This window comes from Pan troglodytes, chromosome X (assembly GCF_028858775.2).
Source record: "Pan troglodytes isolate AG18354 chromosome X, NHGRI_mPanTro3-v2.0_pri, whole genome shotgun sequence".
NCBI lineage: Eukaryota > Metazoa > Chordata > Mammalia > Primates > Hominidae > Pan > Pan troglodytes.
In genome coordinates this window covers 41,036,565-41,055,313 of record NC_072421.2, presented here as the reverse complement: position 1 = coordinate 41,055,313, position 18,749 = coordinate 41,036,565, and the positions used below count along the sequence as shown (strand labels likewise).

The window sequence follows — 18,749 nt, the reverse complement described above, 5'->3', positions numbered from 1 at the left end:
TTTTAAACTAAGTGTTGGGGTGATTACACGGCCATAGATAATTAATACACTACCCCCATAGTTCGTATCCCACCCCCTTACCCCCCACTCCCCCCCAACCCCGTCCCCACATGCAGAATTTCGTGAAACACACAGACTGCCCACAAAGAGGACTTCTGCTTTAATGCCAGAGAAGATAAAGGGGAATCTTCTAGAATTCCACTAATGTGCCTGTTTTGTCCAAGAACTAACGTCTTCAGAATCTTTGATAGTGCTTTTAAATTTCTTTGCATTTGAAACCTCTATCTAAAGCAGGGTTCAAACACTTCTAAACACCTACTTTGGGGTTCACCAGTAAACACTGGAACTTTCCGCATCCTTCAGAGGCAGGGACAGGGGAAATTTTGGGGTCAAATCGTAGAGGGCAGCCTCTGCTATGTAGGTAATGGCCTTAGCCTACTGCCCCACCACCCCACCCTTCTCGTTTCCCTTTTCTCGGCTCTGTGGTTTAAGAATCCGTAGGAACCCCCAAGATTCCTAGGGGAATACTCTGAGCTGCCGCTGTTGACCACTGACCCCTCACCCCCAGCTCTAGCTAGCATTCAACAGAGTTGATAGGTAACCAGTTTTGCAAACTGCCATTTCCCCCGTTTTTAAGGATAACTAAAGGAGGAAAGAACGATTTTGTCGTTTTACCTATTTACCTAGAATCCAGGGTTGATGGCAATTGTCCTCAGAATTGTTTATCCTGTCTCCATGGCAGATTCTATAATTGCTCTCCGTCGCCAAGAGATCCTAGGTTCTCTTGAGGCTACACTGTACCTCACGACATTCATTTAAAACCCACTTCGAAACATTTCCCTCAGTAGAAAGAGCCCCCAGACTTTTTTTGATATGCAGATTTGTGACTGCACCAAGTTGTGAGTCATGTGTGATACTAAGCAACCCTGTTCGCTCTGGACATCCAAAACAAGTAACAGAAATACGTTCCCAAGAGAGCTTTAAAAAAAAACAAAAAAGCTACGAGTTAGTGAATACTGTGAAGTGCTTTTCATTCAAAGTCTTCCTCCCCCATATAAACTATCTTGAGTTGCAGGTCCTGTGAAGAGAAAGACCAGCTAATCCACCCTCCCCTTCTAAAAAACATTTTCAGTTTACAAAAAAGGCAACACTCAACTTCGGTTCAATGTTACTTTGTATTTCTTTATTAATCAAACTGCAGGTTTAAGTCAGATTCGCACTGTTTTAGAGTCAAAACCGAGGTCTTCATTGGTCTTTTTTCAGGAGGAATGGCAGTTCAGTGCTTGTGACCTGCAGAGATGAGATCAGGCCCTCTCAGTTCTTAAGAAGCTTGTTTCGGGGGCTGGGAACCCGGGCTGGTGGCAGCGGCGGCGGTAGCCGGAGGGTCGTGGGCTTTAGCCTCGGCGCCGCCGCCGCCGTAGTAGTAGAGTAGGTAGCGACTGGCCTGCACACTCTGCGCCATCACGTTGGTACAGTGGCACGCCATCAGCAGCAGGTTTCGAGGCTGTACGCGGTAGGCGAAGCGCATGAAGATCGCCGAGTACAAGATGAGCGCTGTTGTCATGCGGCCACTGATGATCTCCGGCGACGCCTTCATGTCTTTAAAGGCGGCCAGCGGAAGGCCCCAGTTGAACGCGGGACCCCAGAAGTGAGTGCTGCTCACGTATTCCCGGAACTCCTTGCTCTGGAAGTTATCTCTCATCTTCCGCCACAGTACCGCCATCCTCGCCATGATGGAATAGCCGTAGGCGTGCCTACGGATCAACAGCCAGACCACAACGAAATAGAGCGCAAAGCCGAGTACCCGCAGCCGACCCTCACTGGGCACACGCTCGCGACCTCGAGCCTTCGCGTGACTGCCACAAAGTGCGCCGACAGCACGTGCCGCTGTTCTGTCGGAATGAAAGGGCGTGGTTTCACCCTGGCGCCTTCGCGTTGACTACCGTAAAGTGCTCCAGACGGCACGTGCCGCTGTGCTATTGGGGCGAAAGGCAGTGGCCTCACCCGCGGGTCTTTGCCTGAATGCCGTTAAAGTGCTGCAGACAGCACGTGCTCCTGTTCTGCGGGCGTGCGAGGCCGTGGCTTTGCCCTCGCGCCTCATGTAACCGCTGTAAAGTGCTCCAGACTACATGCCAATGTTCTGCGGGAATGAAAGGGCGTAGCTTCGCCCTTGCGCCTCTGCATGACTGCTGTAAAGTGCTCCACAAGCACGTGCAGCGGTTCTGAGAGAGTGAAGGGGCCTGGCCTCATCCTTGCACCTTTGCCTGACTGCCGTAAAATGCTCCAGACAGCAGCTGCCGCTGTTCTGTGGGGGTGAAAGGGCGTGGCTTCGCCCTTGTGCAGACGTGACTGCTGTAAAGTGCTCCAGACAGCACGTGCTGCTGTCGTATGTTCCTGTGGGGGTTAGGGGAGGGGCGCAGCCTCACCCTTGCACTTTTGCGCTTTCCGTGGACTGCCATAAAGTGCATACAGCATGCGTGCATGTGTGTGTCCTCTGGCAGAAGTGGAACCACAGCCTCAGCCTTCGTTCCCCACAGGCCTGCAGCTGCTTTTAAGTGCTGAGGGTTACTCGTGCCACCCGGAGAGGAGAGGGTCAGGCTGCCTGCTTCTCAGCCATGCAAAGGGAAACTGCTTGTTCTGCCTAGTCCCTGGACAGTGTTGACTAGATGTTGATACAAAATTCCTCAACCAGGTTCAGAATTTTAGCCCTTAACACAATTTGCCTGAGTATTACTTGCAGACATAGTGACATTTCACCTTAACATTTTAGCATCTGTCTCTTAAAAACAAGGATGGACCCCTACTTAACCACAATGCAATAATCCACACTATAATATGCAGAGCATATTTAAATTTTATAGCTTTACGGCTGTATTTTTTTTCCTTCTTGTTGGAGGGGGAAGTCAGGATTCAATCAAAATTCAAGTTTAGTTAACTCCTTTGATTAATATTTAATCTAGAAGCGTTCCCTGGCTTTTTGTCTTTCATGACATGGACATTTTTGAAGAGTCCAAGCTCGTCGCTTTTCAGAATGTCTGTAAGTTGGATTTGTCTGTTTTCTCGTTAGATTTAGGTTAAACATTTTTTGATAAAACAACTTCACAAGAGATGTTGTATTCTTAGTTGCATCACAATGCGAGGCACATGATGTCACTTTGTTCCAGCATTGGTGGTACTAAGTTCGGCCACTTGGTTAAGAAGTTATCCGCGGAGAAGCTGCGAGGATAGTGGAGTGAGGCGTGCGGCTGTAAATTGGCCTCTGGGCCGGGGGCGGGCTAGCTCCCGGGAGGCCGAGCGCATCTGTTGGACTGTGCGAAGAGAAGAAAAAAAGAGATCGGCCAGAGGAAAGGAACTAACCGAACATTCTTCCTCCCTACCTTGCAGAGGGGAGTGGTCATCTACACTAAAGCAAAGGTTCCTTATCACAGGAAGAAAATTTTCCTTGACCATTAGGTGCTTTTATATTCATCTCAAAAACAAAATTCTGAACTCAGGACTTGGCAAATTCAATACAGAGGAGCTCCTAGGATTCCAGTTATCCTGCCAACTTCTCCAGGAAGAAAGAAACAACTTGCATGGGTCTTCTGCTGTTTGCTTAATTATAAAGACATCATTTTGCAAGCTGAAGGCTGAGTTTCATTTTAAACAGGTGCTTAGGTGGTGGTATTCGTGAATACTTTTCATTCCAAGCAAGAAGACTAAATAAGTAGCAAGTATGGATGACTTCAGGGTTTAAAAAAAAATGTCTTCCAGTTTCAGCCACTACCATGATAAGCACAGTAGAGACTGCAGCAGTAAATTCCAAATATGTGTTTCTAATTTGACGTGAAAGATACTAAAAAATTATATATTTAAATCCTGGCTCATCCTGTGACATAGATTTACTGAATAAGAACAAAGGCCCAATTTTAAACAAAAACCTAGGTCAGGTGTGGTGGCTCACGTCTATAATCCTAGCACTTTGGGAGGCCGAGGTGGGCGGATCACCTGAGGTTGGGAGTTTGAGACCAGCCTGACCAACATGGAGAAACCCCGTCTCTACTAAAAATACGAAATTAGCCGGATGTGGTGGCGCGTGCCTGTAATCCCAGCTACTTGGGAGGCTGAGGTAGGAGAATCGCTTGAATGCCAAGGGGGCGGAGGTTGCAGTGAACCAAGATTGCACCACTGCACTCCAGCCTGGGCGACAGAGTGAGACTCCCTCTCAGGGGGGAGAAAAAAAAAAAAACTTTGGACATAGAGGAGTCGGCGGCAGAGAGAGGAGGATGAGAGAATTTGCCGTAGAACTCCTTTTCCCTAAGAAAAACAAGCAAAAATGCCTCGTGCAGTGCCATCTGACTTTATGGTGTTTCACATTATATAGTTACATTTTTTGTAAATGCATAATATTAACTATTTTCCTGCAACCCAAGGTGGATACTTGGATGTTTTGTTTTATTTTATTTTATTTTATTTTATTTTATTTTTGAGGTGGAATCTCACTGTGTTGCCCAGGCTGGAGTGACTGGTGCGATCTCTGCTCACTGCAATCTCTGCCACCCGGGTTCAGGCGATTCTCCTGCCTCAGCCTCCCAAGTGGCTGGGATTACAGGTGCGTACCACCACACCTAGCCTGATTTCTTACTTTAGATATTAGGTGTAATGTTAGGCTGAAAAGGCTGGGACTCAGGTACTTTCCCCAGGTGGGACTGAACATTTCTCATCAGAGAATGGGCCTCAGAAGCAATGTTCCCAAACTTGTGGTTGGGTCATTGTAGATTCAGGGTGTGGAAAAGAAACCTCAAACGAGAAAAATAATTACAATAAGAAATGGATTTTCTTTTTTTCCCACAACAGTTATAGGTTATAAAGAACAGACTATCGTAGAAAACTGTCCTTGCTTCCACATCAGCAGAGGACCATTGTATGTTTTGTCAGGTCTTTACATAAGAGTGAAACCTTCATTTATGCTTCTTTGTGAGTAGAGAATAAATTTTAAAACTAATTAGATGAAATTAAGAACAGAGAGTATTGGAACATCTCTGTGTTTTCCGGAATGTCTACTCAGATCCACGAATGCTGTGATGCTGGGAACTTAGGGCAGATTCACCAAAATTTGAGAGTGATAGAAATGGCCCAAAATGGGAAATGTTGAGCACTCTTACTGATTAGTGAGATTGGTCAATCAACCCATTGAAAATGGGTAAAAAATATTTTTTTTTCTTTCTTTTTTATTGATCATTCTTGGGTGTTTCTCGCAGAGGCAGAGGGGGATTTGGCAGGGTCACAGGACAATAGTGGAGGGAAGGTCAGCAGATAAACAAGTGAACAAAGTTCTCTGGTTTTCCTAGGCAGAGGACCCTGCGGCCTTCCGCAGTGTTTGTGTCCCTGGGTACTTGAGATTAGGGAGTGGTGATGACTCTTAACGAACATGCTGCGTTCAAGCATCTGTTTAACAAAGCACATCTTGTACCGCCCTTAATCCATTCAACCCTGAGTGGACACAGCACATGTTTCAGAGAGCACAGGGTTGGGGGTAAGGTCACAGATCAACAGGATCCCAAGGCAGAAGAATTTTTCTTAGTACAGAACAAAATGAAAAGTCTCCCATGTCTACCTCTTTCTACACAGACACGGCAACCATCCGATTTCTCAATCTTTGCCCCACCTTTCCCCCCTTTCTATTCCACAAAACCGCCATTGTCTTCATGGCCCGTTCTCAATGAGCTGTTGAGTACACTTCCCAGATGGGGTGGTGGCCGGGCAGAGGAGCTCCTCACTTCCCAGTAGGGGCGGCCGGGCAGAAGCGCCCCTCACCTCCCGGACGGGGCGGCTGGCCGGGCGGGGGGGCTGACCCCCCACCTCCCTCCCAGACAGGGCGGCTGGCCGGGCAGAGGGGCTCCTCACTTCCCAGTAGGGGCAGCCGGGCAGAGGTACCCCTCACTTCCCCGACGGGGCGGCTGGCCCGGTGGGGGGCTGACCCCCCCACCTCCCTCCCGGACGGGGCGGCTGGCCGGGCGGGGGGCTGACCCCCCCACCTCCCTCCCGGACGGGGCGGCTGGCCGGGCGGGGGGCTGACCCCCCCCACCTCCCTCCCGGACGGGGCGGCTGGCCGGGCGGGGGGCTGACCCCCCCCACCTCCCTCCCGGACGGGGCGGCTGGCCGGGCGGGGGGCTGACCCCCCCACCTCCCTCCCGGACGGGGCGGCTGGCCGGGCGGGGGGCTGACCCCCCCACCTCCCTCCCGGACGGGGCGGCTGGCCGGGCGGGGGGCTGACCCCCCCACCTCCCTCCCGGACGGGGCGGCTGGCCGGGCGGGGGGCTGACCCCCCCACCTCCCTCCCGGACGGGGCGGCTGGCCGGGCGGGGGGCTGACCCCCCCACCTCCCTCCCGGACAGGGCGGCTGGCCGGGCAGAGGGGCTCTTCACTTCCCAGTAGGGGCGGCCGGGCAGAGGTGCCCCTCACCTCCCGGACGGGGCGGCTGGCCAGGCGGGGGGCTAACCCCCCCACCTCCCTCCTGGACGGGGCGGCTAGCCGGGTGGGGGGCTGACCCCCCCACCTCCCTCCCAGACAGAGCGGCTGGCCGGGCAGAGGGGCTCCTCACTTCCCAGTAGGGGCGGCCGGGCAGAGGTGCCCCCCACCTCCTGGACAGGGCGGCTGGCCAGGCGGGGGGCTGACCCCCCCACCTCCCTCCCGGACGGGGCGGCTGGCCGGGCGGGGGGCTGACCCCCCCTACCTCCCTCCCGGACGGGGCGGCTGGCCGGGCAGAGGGGCTCCTCACTTCCCGGTAGGGGCGGCTGGGCAGAGGCACCCCTCGCCTCCCGGACGGGGCGGCTGGCCAGGCGGGGGGCTGACCCCCCCACCTCCCTCCCGGACGAGGCGGCTGGCCGGGCAGAGGGGCTCCTCACTTCCCGGTAGGGGCGGCCGGGCAGAGGCGCCCCTCACCTCCCGGACGGGGCGGCTGGCCGGGTGGGGGGCTGACCCCCCCACCTCCCTCCCGGACGAGGAGGGAGGACGCTCCTCACTTCTCAGACGGGGTGGCTGCCGGGCGGAGGGACTCCTCACTTCTCAGACGGGGCGGTTGCCAGGCAGAGGGTCTCCTCACTTCTCAGACAGGGCGGCCGGGCAGAGACGCTCCTCACATCCCGGACGGGGCGGCAGGGCAGAGGTGCTCCCCACATCTCAGACGATGGGCGGCCGGGCAGAGACCCTCCTCACTTTCCAGACTGGGCAGCCAGGCAGAGGGGCTCCTCACATCCCAGACGATGGGCGGTCAGGCGGAGACGCTCCTCACTTCCCAGACGGGGTGGCTGCCAGGCAGAGGCTGCAATCTCGGCACTTAGGGAGGCCAAGGCAGGCGGCTGGGAGGTGGTTGTAGCGAGCCGAGATCACGCCACTGCACTCCAGCCTGGGCGCCATTGAGCACTGAGTTAACGAGACTCAGTCTGCAATCCCGGCACCTCGGGAGGCCGAGGCTGGCGGATCACTCGCGGTTAGGAGCTGGAGACCAGCCCAGCCAACACATCGAAACCCCGTCTCCACCAAAAAAAATACGAAAACCAGTCAGGTGTGGCGGCGCGCGCCTGCAATCGCAGGCACTCGGCAGGCTGAGGCAGGAGAATCGGGCAGGGAGGTTGCAGTGAGCTGAGATGGCAGCAGTACCGTCCAGCTTCGGCTCGGCATCAGAGGGAGACCGTGGAAAGAGGGGAGAGGGGAGAGGGGAGAGGGGGGAGGGGAGAGGGGAGAGGGGGGAGGGGAGAGGGGAGAGGGGAGAGGGAGCTCTATCTACCACACAGTCGAAATGGGTAAAAAATACTTTTAGTAAAATGCATATTATATATAAAATATTTCTTTTTTTGAGGGCAGCTACTGAGTCAGTGATAAAGCATAGTAGAAATAACTTTGGTTAAAAGTAACTCAAATTTTTCTCTAAGTAATCTATCTACTTCCTGATGTTTTTCTTTAATATTTTGGAATTGTTCAAGACAGAATGGAGCCTACATATATGAGTTCCACTAGTATGTTGAAAATGTCATATCATGGAGAATTTGTACCTTCCAGATGTCTGTTACCCATCTTCTCTGTGTACTTCTGGCATCTTTTTTGGTAGGATCATTTGGCAGGGGGTAGAGTACCTGTACTTTTGACACCATTGAAACCAGCTCTGGCCCACTTGTTTGAGTAGCTATCAGACTCAGTGTCTCCATATGCTTTATATTTTTTCAGTCCACAGTTGAAAGAACCAGTGTTTAATGCTCTTCGAAACTGTTTCTGTATCTTCCATGGTTCAGACCAGATGCATTTAACAAAATGAATATATTCAAAAAAAAAAAAAGTTATTCGCCTGGTTTCTCCATTGTAAAGTTACCTTTTCCCTTCAAATAATCCAGGGGGAGCCGCCTTGAGAGTGTATGGATATTCTATTCTCCAACAGTTTCTTTTTTTTTTTTTTTTTTTGAGACAGAGTCTCGCTCTGTTGCCCAGGCTGGAGTGCAGTGGCATGATCTTGGCTCACTGCAACCTCCACCTCCCGGGTTCAAGCAATTCTCCTGCCTCAGCCTCGCTAGTAGCTGGGATTACAGGTGTGTGCCACTATTCCCGGCTAATTTTTGTATTTTTCATAGAGATGGCGTTTTGCCATGTTGGCCAGGCTGGTCTCGAACTCCTGACCTCAGGTGATCCGCCTGCCTCGGCCTCCCAAAGTGCTGGGATTATAGGCATGAGCCACCTCTCCTGGCCTCTCCTTCACCTAATAGTTTTGATATCTGTGGATGCAAATTCCTTAATGACAAAACTGGTGATTATTTTTCCAGTGCTTTCTGTTTTTTTCCAATAAAAACAGCAACTGTTGGCCAGGTGCAGTGGCTCATGCCTGTAACCCCAGCAGTTTGGGATGCTGAGGTGGGAGGATCACCTGAGGTCAGGAGTTCGAGACCAGTCTGGCCAATATGGTAAAACCCCATCTCTACTAAAAATATAAAAATTAGCCAGGTGTGGTGGTGCGTGCCTGTAGTCCCTGCTACTCGGGAGGCTGAAGCAGAAGAATCACTTGAACCCCAGAGGCAGAGGTTGCAATGAGCTGAGATTGTGCCACTGCACTCCAGCCTGGGAGACACAGCAAGATTCCGTCTCAAAAATAAATAAATAAATAAAACAAAAACCAAAAACAAAAACAGCAACTGTTGAAAAGTGATTGAATATGCATTGAAATACAAATGCTTTATGTAGTGATTTACATACAAGCCTATTGTACCTTTAAAATGAATATTCATTATCTGTGTTCATTTACACCCCAAACATTTTACAAATATGGCTTAAAAATATATAGTATAGCCATTCCTCCAAAGGAAAGTGGCATAATTTTTAGATAACCCTTTTAAAATGCGGAGCTTCCAAATATGGATGACTGGTATACTGTTGTAAATCAGGTCAGTATAAGTTTGAACTAATAAATCAGCAAGCATGTATTGAATGACATTTTAGGCCTACACTGCCAGATGCTCCAATGTCCTAAAAGAAATAGAAGCTACCGCTCCTTTTCCACAGAATCTTTCAGTACTTACAGACTGTCTCACGTAAGTTACTTGGTTTTGATCACCTATTGCTGTATAACAAATCATCCCCAAACTTAGTGGCTTAGAACAACAATCTTTTCTTTTACTCCCAAATTTACCATTTGGGCAGGACTTAATAGGGACAGCTCATCTGTCCCATGCATCACCAGTGGGGATATTTCAGCCTAGGGCTTGGAGGATCCACTTTGAAAATGGCTCACTCACATAGCACGTTGATGCTGGTTATTGGCTGGGAGCTCAGCTGGGGCTGTTAAGGGGCCAGTTTCTCTCCATGTGGATCATTCCACAGGGTGCTCAGGCTTCCTCGCAGTATGGTGGCTGAGTTCCAGGAGTAAACGTAACAAGAGAATCAAGCAGAAGCTATCGGGTAGGCAGAATTCTAAGATGGCCCCAATGACCCTCACCCTTGTATAATCTTCCCTTGAGTGTGAGTGGAACCTATGAATATCATTAGACATTATTCCCATGATTACATGACAAAAGAGATTTTGCAGATGTAATTGAGGTTTTGAGTCAGTAGATCTTACGATAGAGAGATTCCCCAAGTGAGCCTCCCGTAACCACAGGAACCATTTAAATCTGGGTCTAGAGGTCAGAGACCAGAATTCAGAGATTCAAAACATGAGAGGGATTTGACGTGAAGGATATTCTCCATAGCCGGCTTTGAAGATGGATGGAAAAAAATGCAGGCAGCCCCCAGCTGACCAAAGAAACAGAGATCTTAGTCGTATGACCATAAAGAACTGAATTCAACCAACAATGTAATGAGCTTGGAAGCGGGTCCTCACCTCAACTCTGCTCCTCCAAGAACTCAGTCCAGCTAACACCTTCATTTCAGCTGTATGACACCCTGTGCAGAGAACCAAGTCATGCTGTGCCCAGAATTCTGACCTACAAAACCATGAGCTAATAAATAGGTATTGTTTTAAGCCTCTAAGTTTGGGGTAATTTGTTGCATAGCAATAGAAAACTAACATAAGCTATATTGGTTTTTATGGACTTAGCCTCAGAAGTCAACATGACATCACTTTTTCCATAGCCACAAGGCCACCCAAATCAATGGAGGGTAGATAGACCCACTTCTCAAAGTTGTACTTCAAGAAGAGCATAGGAGCTGGGTGCAGTGGCACACACCTATAGTTCCAGCTACTCGGGAGGCTGAGGTAAGAGGATTGCCTGAGCCCAGGAGTTTGAGACCAGCCTGGGCGACAGAGCGAGATCACATCTCTAAAAATACTTTATTGATTGTTTGAGATCTGGTCTCACTCTGTCGCCCAGGCTGGAGTGGAGTGGCACAATCACAGCTCACTGCAGCCTCGACTTCCCAGGCTCAAGGGGTCCTCCCACCTCAGCCTCCCAAAGCATTGGGATTACAGGTGTGAGCCACTGTGCCCAGCCACACACACACACTATATATATATACACACACGTATATATGTGTACATATACACACACGCGTATATATGTGTACATATACACACACGCGTATATATGTGTACATATACACACACGCGTATATATGTGTACATATACACACACGCGTATATATGTGTACATATACACACACGCGTATATATGTGTACATATACACACACGCGTATATATGTGTACATATACACACGCGTATATATGTGTACATATACACACGTATATATGTGTACATACATACACACACACGTATATATGTGTACATACATACACACACGTATATATGTGTACATACACACACGTATATATGTGTACATACACACACGTATATATGTATACATACACACACACGTATATATGTATACATACACACGTGTATATGTATACATATACACACACGTATATGTATACATATACACACGTATATATGTATACATACACACACGTATATATGTATACATACACACACGTATATATGTATACATACACACACACGTATATATGTATACATACACACGTATATATGTATACATACACACACGTATATATGTATACATATACACACACGTATATATGTATGTATACATATGTGTATGTGTATATACATATATGTGTATGTGTATATATGTGTATATACATGTATGTGTATGTGTATATACATGTATGTGTATGTGTATATACATGTATGTGTATATGTGCATATACATGCGTCACACATATGCATACGTGTGTGCATATATGCATGCACATATGCGCGTGTGCATACATGCATGCATATATGTGTGCATATATGTATACTGTGTACATATGTATGTGCACATATGTACGCATGTATGTGCACATATATGTACGCATGTATGTGCCCATATATGTGCGCATGTGTGTACATATATGCACGTATGTGTGTACATATATGTATACATGTGCGCGTATATGTATACATGTGTGCATATATGTATACATGTATGTATAGATGTATGTGTATATATGTATGTATACATATATGTATAGATGTATGTGTACATATGTATGTGTGTGCATATATGTATACATGTATGTATACATGTATGTGTACATACATGTATATGTGTGTGTGCATATATGTATATGTATGTGTGTGTCTATATATAGAGAGAGAGCATATAAGATGGGAAATATTGTTGCGTCCACCTTTGAAAAATGCAATCTACCATATTACTTAACTTGAAGTCACATAATTATAGAAATTTGGAGTTGAAAGGATCTCATGGATTATCTGTAAAATGAGGATGATAGTGGTACCTACCTCACAGCAGTGTTGCAAGGTTTCAGCATGTTAATCCACAGTAAGTGCTTACTATAGGGCTTGATATATAGTAAGTGCTCAGTGTATTTTAGCTGTTGTCATTATTATCATCCAGTTCATCCATCTCATTTTACAAAGGAGGCATGAGGCCTTGAGATCATGTCATCTGTCATGGAGACACAACGAATTCATGGGAAACCAGGAGTAAGGTTTCCTATTTCTCACCTCACTCCTCTACACAAATTACTGTAACTTCTGATATGTTTATGTCTTTCTAACTATGTAGTTAAATTCCTTTAGGCCAGGGAAAAAATCACCAAATGAAATATTCCTTCTCCCTCCAAACCTTTCTAACATGTTGACTGGGTGTGACCCAAATTGAACAAGACAAGGCCTGCCCACCCAGAGGGGCATTTTACAGAAAATTTAGAAAAATGGAGGTACAGACGATGTGTATGTAACTTTCCTGGTAGACGCTTGGCTGTGCCTTTGTATAACATATGTGTCTAGTAGACATTTGTTGATTGTTATAATCATGACAAATGTGCCAGACCTACACTAGAAATAGAGGGTAAGATATTATCTTGGAACTTGACCAGCAGTTGAAGGGATACTTAGAGGTAAAAGGGTCTCCAAGGTGGATTGAGAAGATACAGGGCTAGGATTCAGCAAAACTGTAGAGGATTTTACGTGTCTGAAGCAAAGGTAGTGACGAAACAGCTTTAGGATTAGAGAACATCAGTAATGTTGTCCAGCGATTACCTCTCCTCACAGGTAAATTAGTTCTGCTGTACAGTTCACTGTGCTTAATAGATGAGACTGAACAGCTAAAGATTTATCATTATTTCAAATAATATTTATTTGCCATTAATGCTTTTGGCATTTCTACTCTCAGCGCTGCCTCACAAACGTGAAGCTGTCAGGTCCTATGTGACTCAATCACGAGACATGGCTGGCAAGTTTACTGTTATCTTTCAAAAGAAAATGCCAGGAGAAGACAAGTAAATACAACGATGGCTTCATCCCTTTTCCCAGTTGTGAAAAATGTGCATCGCACTCTTTCTTCTAACCAAGATTCTCGGTCACAGTTCCTACGAAATCCTGCTTGATGGGAACGACCCTGGACCTACACAAATCTTCAGTGAAGTCCAGTGCAGCAGACCATAGAGGTGGCATTATTTAATTTTAATTGTTCTTTTTAACTTTTCATTTTGAAATAATTTCAAGCTGAGAAAACTTAGAAAAGTCTAAAACAGGTATAACAGAGAAAGAAATGCTCAAAAGAGCTCCCATATACCCTTCACCTAGATTTACCAACTGTTAACATTTTGCCATATTCGCTTTACTCTTCTCTCTAGCCAAAGGGTATTGGTGTTTTTGTTTTTGTTTTTTTCTTCGAGACAGGGTCTCTCTGTATCACCCAAGCTGGAGTGCAGTGATGCAATCATGGCTTACAGCAGATTCAACTTCCTAGGCACAAGTGATCCTCCCATCTCAGCCTCCCAAGTAGCTGGGACTACATGTGTGCCACCATGCCTGGCTAATTTTTGTATTTTTTGTAGAGACGGGTTTTGCCATGTTGCTCAGGCTGGTCTTGAACTCCTGGGCTCAAGCCATCTGCCTGCTTCAGCAAAGTGCTGGGATTACAGGTGTGAACCAGCACCCCTGGCCCTTAACAGTATTTCTTAAGAGCATCAGTGTGTATTTTCTTTTTTCTTTTCTTTTCTTTTTCTTTCTTTCTTTCTTTCTTTTTTTTTTTTTTTTTTTTTGAGACGGAGTCTGTCTCTGTCACCCAGGCTGGAGTGCAATGGCGCCTCTCGGCTCACTGCAACCTCCACCTCCTAGGTTCAAGGTGATTCTCCTGCCTTGGCCTCCCAAATCTCCAGCTGGGATTACAGGTGCCTGCCACCATGCCCGACTAATTTTTGTATTTTTAGTAGAGATGGGGTTTCGCCATGTTGGCCAGGCTGGTCTCGAACTCCAACTTCAGGTGGTCCGCCCTCCTCAGCCTCCCAAAGTGCTGGGATTACAGGCGTGAGCCACCATGCCTGGCCTCAGTGTGTATTTTCTAAGCATATAGATTTTTGTAAACTTTCTTTTACATTATCACAATACACCCATCAAAATCAAGACATTTAACATTGATATAATACTATGATCTACAATCAGTATTCTTATATGACCAATAGTCTCAATAATGTCCAATATAACAATTTTGTTTTTCTAGTCTAGGATCCAGACTAGGATTACACATGGCATTTAACTGTAATGTCACTTTAGTCTCCTTTAATCTAGACCAGGTCCTCTACCTTACTTTGGCATTCATGACCTTGACATTTGTTTTATTTTTTTGAGACGGAGTCTCGCTCTGTTGCCAAGGCTGGAATGCAGTGATGCGAATGCAGTGATGCAATGTCAGCTCACTGCAACCTCCACCTCCCAGATTCAAGTGATTCTCCTGAGTAGCTGGGATTACAGGCGTGTGCCACCACGCCCAGCTAATTTTTGTATTTTTAGTAGAGATGGGGTTTCACCATGTTGGCCAGGCTGGTCTCGAACTCCTGACTTCAGGTGATCCACCCGCCTTGGCCTCCCAAAGTGCTGGGATTACAGGCGTGAGCCACGGCGCCCAGCCAACCTTGACATTTTAGAAGAGTTCAAGCCTGCAATTTGGTAGAATGCCCCTCAATTGGGGTTCATTCAATGTTTCCTCATGACTACTTCTATGATCTGAGTGTTTATGCCTTCCCCCAAAATTCGTAGGTTGGAACTTAACCAACCGCCAAGGTGATATTAAGAGGTGGGGCCTTTGGGGAAGTGATTAAGTCATGAGGGCACCACCCTCATGGATGGAATTAGTGCCCTTATAAAAGAGCCGGAAGGAGCTTGTTCATCCCTTCTGCCATGTGACGACACAGAGAGAAGGAGACATCTATGAAGCAGACAGTGAGCCCTCACCAGACACTAAATCTGCCGGCACCTTGATCTTGGACTTCCTGGTCTCTGGAACTGTGAGTAGTACCTTTCTGTTGTTTATAAATTACCCAGTCTAAGGTATTTTGTAATTGCAGCCCAAATGGACTAGGACAGCTACCTTCAGGGTGTTCATTTTTGGCACAAACACTACAGCAATGACATGTCCCCAGTGCCTCACATTGGGAGGCATGTGATATCTGGTTATTAGTGATGTTAAGGTAGTGTTCACCAGGTTTCTCTACTGCTAAGTTAGTATTTTTCCCTTTATAATTAATAAGTAATTTGTGCAGAGATACTTTGAGACTATGTAAATATCTATTTCCTCATTAAATATTTAACCTGCTAGTTTTAGCGTACATCGACGATTCTTGTCTGAGTCAGTATCACTCTAATGATTGCAACATTATATTTTTTAAGTGATTTTCTGTCTTGTGGTTTAAAACAATAAAAATAAGAAATGTAGTTCATTAAATTTGCCATGGAACACTGGCCAACATTTACAAAAACATACCTGCTTTTGAATTATGGCTGTGAAACAAAACACTTAGGATTTGAGTATTTTATGAAACTTTTTTTTTTTTTTTTTTGCCATGTCCTGTACTGACTTCCTGGAATATTTGCTGTTAAATTCTACCAAAGGGAATAAATAGCACTGTGGCTCAAGAGAAGCTGAATGAATAAAACAATAGGCAGATATATTGGCTTGCTATTTTCAGTTACTGCTGAAAGTAATTTTAGAGCCATCTGTGGCCCTGATTCTAATATTTTGCCTTTTTCATTGTTTTTCTCATGTGAATACAATGGCTGAAGGCTGTATGGTTATCCAGCATCTTCCAGTAGCTACAAGAACGTTAGTTAAGTGTATTGTGTATCTCAGTTTCTCTAGCTATAAAATGCCCCTTGTCATTGTAGTCTGGTCTCCGTCCCCCAGTACAATGAACAGGCAGGAGGGAATGGGTTGTGTTCAGCCCCCATTGAACCATGGTTTCCTCCAATCTTTTGTTTTGTTTCTCTGTCTTATTCCAGATTAAAGGGGACTACCGGCTGGACGCGGTGGCCCAGGCCTGTAATCCCAGCATTTTGGGAGGCTGTGCGGGGAGGATTGGTTGAGCCCACGGGTTCAAGACCAGCCTGGGTAACAAACTGTGACCCCATCTCTACAAAAAATATAAAAATTAGGGCCAGGCGTGGTGGCTTACTCCTGTAATCTCAGTACTTTGGGAGGCTGAGGCAAGTGGATTACTTGAGCTCAGGAGTTTGAGACTAGCCTGGGCAACATGGCAAAAACCCTGTCTCTACCAAAAATACAAAAAAATTAGCTGGGCATGGTGGCATGGGCCTGTGGTCCCAGCTACTGAGAGGCTGAGGTTGGAGGATCGCTTGAGCCTGGGAGGTGGAGGTTGCAGTAAGCTGAGATCATGCTACTGCACTCCAGCCTGGGTGACAGAGCAAGAACCCGTTTTGAAAAAAAAAATAAAATAATAAAATAAATAAAAATTTTTTTAAAAAAACAACAAAAATTAGCTGGGCATGGTGGCACACACCTATAGTCCCAGGTACCTGGGAGGCTGAGGTGGGAGGATCACTTGAGCCTGGGAGGTGGAGGCTGCAGTGAGCTATGATTGTGTCACTGCACTCCAGCCTGGGTAACAGAGCAAGACCCTGTCTCAAAAAAAAAAAAAAAGACTATTTAAATAGCCTGCTCTTTATCAGACTCTCTCCCCCATAGATTTAGCATTCATCAGTGATTCTTGTCCAAATCAATATTTACTGTCCAATCAATATTTACATATACGTACATATTTATATACATATATGTACATATGTATATAAACATACGTACATATATACATATATACGTATACATATACGTGTACATATGCACATATATACATATGTATATATGTATATGCGCATGTACATAGATGTATATATGTATATGTGCATGTACATAGATGTATATATGTATATGTGAATATATACATATACATATATGTATATATAAACAAATGTATTTGTGTATACATATGTATACACATATACATATATCAGTCAGCATTCTAATATAAGGAATACCCTCCCTTCTTTCCCCATTAAGCTGCTTATCTACTTATTATCAATATGGTCATTTTATTCACTGGGTTGTAATCTATTCATTTTATTTCATTTTATTCAGTGGGTTATAATCTATTACTGTCCTCTTAATTTTGATGTTGAAATTGGCCCAACTTTGGACAGTGGGAGCCCCTTGAAGCTGTCTCCTTTGACCTTCTGGCATTAAAACTACACAAAATGGTCTACTCGTTGTAGTAGTGCTGTTTCCTCCCTTATTTATTCCATTCTGTCTACTCCTACATCTTATAATTAGCTTTATTGTTTTCTGGCTTATATTTCCTATGTTTCTCGTTACAAAAGTAAGAAGATACAGGTTGAGCATCCCAAATCTAAAGGCTGAAATCCAAAATGCTCCAAAATCCAAAACTTTTTGAGACATGACACATGAAGGAAATGCTTACTGAAGCATTTCCAATTGTGGAATTTTAGATTGGGGATGCTCAACCAGATTCCAAAGTCCAAGAAAACCTGAAATCTGGAACACATCTGGTCCCGAGCATTTCAGATAAGGGGTAGTCAACCTGTATATGCATGTTTCCTTATTTCCCCTGTCTTACACAAACAGTAACTACAGAATAATACTACTTTTTTCTTTTTCTTTTTTTTCTTTTTTTTTTTGAGACAGAGTCTCACTCCAGACAGGGTTGCCCAGGCTGGAGTGCAGTGGCGTGATCTTGGCTCACTGCAGCCTCAACCTCCTGGGATCAAGTGATCCTCCCACCTCAGTCTCCCAGGTAGCTGGGACCACAGGCATGAGCCACCACGCCCGGCTAATTTTTGTATTTTTTGTAGAGACAGGGTCTCCCAATGTTGTTCAGGCTAGTCTTGAACTCCTGGACTCAAGTGGTCCTCCTACCTCAGCCTCCCAGGCGTGAGCCACCGCGCCCAGCCAGCGATATTCTTTCTAAAAATGTATAACCTGAATTTAATCATTAGCAAACATCAAACAAACCAAAACCGAGGGACGTCCTATAAAATAACCGGCCAATACTCTTCAAAGGTGGACTGTGTCAGATGAAAGGAGACTAAGAAAACATGGTATCACAATGCGTGCTCCTGGACTGGACCCCGGTCTAGTAAAAGGGCATTAGCAGGACAACTAGCAAAATTTAAACAAGGTTTGTTCCTGTTGCTTGCAAGAAACTGGCTAGCACTATCAATGGCACAATGCTGGGTCCAAGCAGAGTTCCTTGAGTTTAGTGCTAAGATTGTAGCTTATATTTATTAAGCATTCACAAACTTTGTGTTCTCCTACTGAATGCTAACTTTTATAGACCTGGGGTATTACTACCCCCATTATATAGATTAAAAATGCTGATTCAGAGAGATTAAGGGGTTTGCCCAAGATTGTTCAACTTGTAAGTGGTAACGCAGTGAACTGAATTCACCTG

The 18,749-nt window shown here is 46.1% G+C and overlaps 1 protein-coding gene across 1 annotated transcript; it reads right to left on the bottom strand.

Moving 5' to 3' along the window:
* Positions 1 to 1,168: 1,168 nt before the first annotated feature.
* Positions 1,169 to 3,858, bottom strand: MPC1L (mitochondrial pyruvate carrier 1 like). The gene has a single exon (XM_016943127.3). It carries the CDS (start codon positions 1,730 to 1,732, stop codon positions 1,322 to 1,324), a length of 411 nt encoding a protein of 136 aa, XP_016798616.2. The 5' UTR covers positions 1,733 to 3,858; the 3' UTR covers positions 1,169 to 1,321.
* Positions 3,859 to 18,749: the final 14,891 nt, after the last annotated feature.